The sequence below is a fragment of the Etheostoma spectabile genome, chromosome 5 (assembly GCF_008692095.1).
Source record: "Etheostoma spectabile isolate EspeVRDwgs_2016 chromosome 5, UIUC_Espe_1.0, whole genome shotgun sequence".
Classification (NCBI taxonomy): Eukaryota; Metazoa; Chordata; class Actinopteri; order Perciformes; family Percidae; genus Etheostoma; species Etheostoma spectabile.
Window position 1 is genome coordinate 21,191,632 of NC_045737.1, and position 5,292 is coordinate 21,196,923.

At 44.4% G+C, this 5,292-nt stretch overlaps 2 protein-coding genes across 4 annotated transcripts in view; one reads left to right on the forward strand and one right to left on the reverse strand.

Annotated features, from left to right (window-relative positions):
- gpat2 (glycerol-3-phosphate acyltransferase 2, mitochondrial) overlaps positions 1 to 5,292 on the reverse strand; it is a 130,921-nt gene that overhangs the window by 33,269 nt on the left and 92,360 nt on the right. For all 3 annotated transcript variants that reach the window (XM_032515971.1, XM_032515968.1, XM_032515970.1), the window contains exon 3: positions 1,081 to 1,184. In XM_032515971.1, the coding sequence (XP_032371862.1) occupies positions 1,081 to 1,152 (72 nt within the window). In that variant the 5' untranslated portion in view covers positions 1,153 to 1,184. The remainder of the gene's footprint in view (positions 1 to 1,080; positions 1,185 to 5,292) is intronic.
- Positions 3,061 to 4,338, forward strand: LOC116689383 (uncharacterized). The gene has a single exon (XM_032515915.1). It carries the CDS (start codon positions 3,061 to 3,063, stop codon positions 4,336 to 4,338), a length of 1,278 nt encoding a protein of 425 aa, XP_032371806.1.

Below are 5,292 nucleotides of genomic sequence, written 5' to 3' on the forward strand. Positions count from 1 at the left end.
AAAGGGGCATATTACTGTCAACAAGCTACATTTCATTTGACCAGTTTTAGAGAAATGTCAGCAAAGGTTAATTTAAAAAGAGAGAAAGACATTTTTGTCAGTTTAAATTACTTTATTCTTTGCTCTAGATTAGAGAAGATTCAAGATTTTGAGTTTGTTACGATTTCTGTTATTGAGATTGGGTTGACTTTAAATCCATCGGAGCAAGTAACTTGCAGTGCTGTAAATATTAATACAGGGCCCACATGAGACCCACTATCAGGCAATCAGTACACATCAGGCATAAACAGCTTATGCGCTGAAGCACAGGCCAGACTGTGAACTGTATACTAATTAGACTTAAGGTCTCCTTAAGCTGGTCAGTTGTACAAATATTTGTGTTAGGCAACAATACCAATTAATTATCATGCAATGTGTGGGTGGGCTTTTACTGTGCTTGGAATTAAGTGTTACTGTAGTTAGGGTTCAAACTGATTACCATGTTTAGGTGAAATGAGCTAATGAATCTCCTAAAATCAATGACACTTTATCCTGTTTGAATGATGATGATGGATTTCAGAATACAGAGCAGCTAAGTAAGACAGCGCCTTGTCAAGAAAAGGTCAAATTAAAGACAAAACATTACAGTAATGACACAGCTTGGATTGAACTATCAATAATTTAAATGGCCATACTAGCTCAGAGGAAAGGTATAAAGAAAATTATAGGGTGTTGTATGATGTACAGATGTAAAGCCCCTTGAGGTTAATTTGTGGTATTGGCATGTATAAACAAAACTGACTTGAAGTAATGAATGATACAAGTGTACATACATACAATACATACACAGACATGAGACAGGTATTGATCTTTATTTTTAGAAAATAGGCATATTTCCCAGTATTCCCTTCATTCTCTGCTGGATCAGTATGACTCACTTATACATTACATCCTGTCATTTGATAAACATCTAACAGAATGAAGCTCATGTGGCCATGCATGTTCTCCCGTGATTGTTAAGAACAAAGAATTTGAGATTGGTGCACATGGAGTAAAGTGAGAGATGACAGCGGGAGAGAGTCATGCAGGCAGTGTTCTTACAGCAAGTCTATTTTGTTGAGTAGGTGAAAGGACCATGTTGCCGTTAATCCCGTCATTCTTCTCCTGCACCATGGTGAGCCCCCTGCAGACTTCTACTCAGAGACCTAGCAAAGAAAAGATTGGGAAAAAGAGTATATTATACAGCGCCATGTTAAAACAGTTCATTGTTACATTGTGTTGAGTAATAAGGATTGTTTGTCAGCACATGTGAATGTGTGTGGGCAGTAATTTTTAAGAGCTTCACAATACAAGACCAATTATGTGATATTTCAGAGGGCAGTCCATCTCTCCGAATTGAGAAAATGAACACACATCCACTCGCACACAGACAATCTGTGTGACGTGAAATGTATTTTATCCTCTGGTCCTTGGCAGAGGAGAGTAGGCACCAATCTATCACCCTGTGCCCACGGCTACAATTTCACCCATCTAACCAGCACTTCATCCCCCCACCATCACAAATTCTCTTAAATTTGTAACCTTCCCTTCATTCTTTTCAGTTAAGTGAAAGTAGCTAGTAGCGCGTGTTTCCTTGTGTTGGTTTCCCCATTGTTTCCGCTTATTGGACTTGCAGAAAACTTTACTAATGTCTATATGCAGGAAGGAATAAAAACAAGGACAGAACTGTCATTAAGAGATTAGAGATTGCGAGGAACTTGAGGCCGTCTTTGCTCAGCAATGTACATGAGCTCAAATTAGTAATCATCTGAGATTAATGTGAATTTAATTTTTGCAATTTAATGAGCGACTTTAATTTAATGAGCGACAACAAAGAATGGTCCCAACTAGACCAAGATCTTGACAAAGTACTAGAAACAACACTAGCAGGGACAGCTGAGCAGAAAGTCGTTAGTCTTACAACAATAACCTATAACCTGGCAAGTGAGCGGTTTGGAGTTCGGGAGATGAAAGTCAACATCAAGCCTGCATACCAGCCAAGTAGGAGAGAAAGGGAAATTCATCGTCTGAGGGGAGAAATCAAGACTCTAACCAAGCATTTCAAAAGAGCCCCCGCTGATGAAAGGGAAGGAATCAAGGATCTGACGAGTCAACTCCGAAATCGCCTCTGCAGACTCCGAAGAGCAGAAAGGACTCTGAAAAAGAGGAAGAATAGGGAGAACAAAAGATCCCAGTTCACCAAAGACCCCTTCCAATTCACCAAAACATTGCTGGGTGAAGCAAAATCTGGAAGACTGACCAGCCCAAGAGAAGATGTGGAGGCGTTCTTGAGGGAGACCCATAATGACGCTTCCAGAAACCAGGCCCTGGATGCTAACTCAAGCATCAAGAGAACAAAGACCCCAGAAAAAGAGCTCAACATCGGTGAACCATCCTGGAAGGAAGTCCAAGAGGCGGTAAAAAAGGCTAGAACAGGATCTGCTCCCGGCCCAAGTGGTATACCCTACAAAGTGTATAAGAAATGCCCAATGCTCCTTCGGAAGTTGTGGAAGTTGTTCAGGAGGATCTGGAAAAAGGGCATCATTCCATCAAGCTGGAAGAAAGCGGAGGGCTGTCTTGTGCCAAAGGAGGAGAACTCCTCAACCATTGACCAATTTAGAACAATCTCACTGCTAAGTGTAGAAGGAAAAATCTTTTTTTCGGTACTGGCCAAGAGGATGACCTCGTACATGACAGAGAATGGATACATTAACACTGCTATCCAGAAAGGTGGAATTCCAGGCTTCTCTGGATGCCTGGAACACACCGGAGTTCTGAGTCAGATGATCCGTGAGGCTAAGTCCAGCAAAGGCAACCTGACTGTTGTCTGGTTGGATTTGGCCAATGCCTATGGATCCATCCCTCACGTTCTCATCCATGCAGCGTTAGACCACTACCACATCCCTCAGCACAATCAAGGGAATGATCACCAGTTACTTTAGAGGAATCAGTACGTTTCAAGACGGCACATTTTAAAACTCATGGCAAAGCCTGGAAAAGGGTATCGTAACTGGTTGCACAATTTCCCCCATTCTTTTCGTCATGGGAATGAACCTTCTAATAACAGCTGCAGAGAAGGAAGCCCGGGGTCCAAGAATGGAGTCAGGCATCCGACAACACGCAATAAGAGGTTACATGGACGACCTCACTGTGACAACTTCTACCCATGTGGAGGCAAGGTGGGTGCTAACTGCTCTGGACCACATGGCGACGTGGGCCAGAATGAAGTTCAAGCCAAAGAAATCCAGAAGTATGGTGATCAGAAACGGGAAGTTGACCAACAGATTCAAGCTGCATGTGCAAGAGGAAGTGATTCCATCGATAGAGGAGAATCCAATCAAATGTCTAGGAAGGTGGTATGATAACTCACTTTCAGACAGGAACAGCATAGCCAGTACGGAAAAGCAGATGGAGGAATGGCTGAGGAGGATCGAAAAATCAGGGCTTCCTGGGAAGTTCAAAGCTTGGCTGTATCAACACGGACTGTTGCCAAGGCTCATGTGGCTCCTGACTGTGTATGAGGTCCCAATGACATGCGTTGAAGGAATGGAAAGAAAGATCAATAAGTACCTTCGAAAGTGGCTGGGAATCCCTCCAAGCTTCACTGCAGTAGGACTGTATATAAGATCAGGACAGCTTCAACTTCCCCTGTCATCCGTGGTAGAGGAATTCAAAGTTGCAAAGTGCAGAGTCGTAATGACGTACAGAGACTCCCAGGATGAACAAGTCAGACATGCAGGCATCATCACAAGATCAGGACGCAAGTGGGCAGCTGATTCATCTGTTGCACAGGCTGAGAGCATGTTGAGGCTGCGTGATGTCGTTGGAGCACCATGCACGGGCAGACAGGGTCTTGGAACCTCCCAGTTCCAACAGTGGAGGAAGGCAGGGAAGAGTGATAGAAGAGCCATGATTCAAGAAGAGGTACGAAAACTGGAAGAAGAAAGACGAAGGTCAAGGGCAGTGGAATTGGCCTCCCAAGGAGCCTGGACCAGGTGGGATCTTCCTGAGAGGAAGGTCACCTGGGCGGACCTATGGAGACTGGAACCATTCCGCATCTCCTTCCTGCTGAGATCTGTGTATGATGCACTCCCAACCCCGACAAACCTGCACAGGTGGGGCATGAGAGAGGACCCATTGTGCAGGCTTTGTGGTGAGAGGGGCACCATGGCACACATCCTGTCGGGTGTAAAAAAGCACTCACCAGGAAGGTATAGATGGCGCCATGACAAGGTGCTCATGACACTCGCTAACACCTTAGAGCAGGAGAGGAAAAAGAAACGCCAAACATTTAGGAAAACAACATCTATCCAGTTATAAAAGAAGGGGAAAAGCACCAAACTACAGCTAAACAAGAACCAGTCTGCTACAAAAGGCCAACGTGGGAAATGAAGGTTGACCTGGGAGGAAGGCTGCAGTTCCCCCAGGTTGTCCAGACAACCCTGAGGCCGGACGTGGTATGTGGTTGAAGGGGAAAAAAAGATCATCCTCATAGAACTTACAGTCCCATGGGAGAGGGCTGTGAACAGGCCTTTGAAAGGAAGAGCTCAAATACCAAGAACTTCTGCATGACTGCAGGGGGAAAGGGTGGCAGGCAGGCTGTTCCCTGTCGAGGTCGGCTGCAGAGGATTTCCCGCTCAGTCAGGTGGAGAATGCTCACAGCTATTGGAATGACAGGGAAAGAGAAAAGGCAGCAACATCGCAGGATGGGGGAGGCAGCGGAAAAAGCCTCTTGCGGTGATGGAGGATGGGAGGAGTTGAGCTGGAAGCCAGGAGGGGAAGATGGGCAGTGACTTGGCCACCACTGCCGACCCACCATCGGGAGGGTGTTGTGGTTAAGGGTCGAAACACCCAATGAACGATGGGTACCACCTGATGAAAACCACCCCACCTGGCCAAGGCTACATTCACTTAAGGTGAATGAAGATGAGAAGCATTTTCGGATGTATTTGTAATCTGTGGTGCAGGAAAACACTAACTAGCTGGGTATTTAGCAATCAGTTGAAAACCAGCTCTTATGTAACCAATGCTGGTTTCTTGCCCACCCTAAAACACAGTAATGAGAGTAGGCAACATAAGTCACAATGTAATTTGATCTATCTTAAATAGGTTACCTAATTGATAGAGTTAGCTGTGTCTGAGCTCAAATTAGTAATCATCTGAGATTAATGTGAATTTAATACAGATCAAGAGGCAGTGTGCACTAGAAGCAGATACAGATTTTTATTTTTTTGACTGTTTTTTAACTGATTTTGTGTAAAGCACTTTGAATTG

Bases quoted from the DNA above. Each gene is read 5' to 3' on its own strand.
- LOC116689383 (XM_032515915.1), top strand. From the start codon at position 3,061: ATGGGAATGAACCTTCTAATAACAGCTGCAGAGAAGGAAGCCCGGGGT.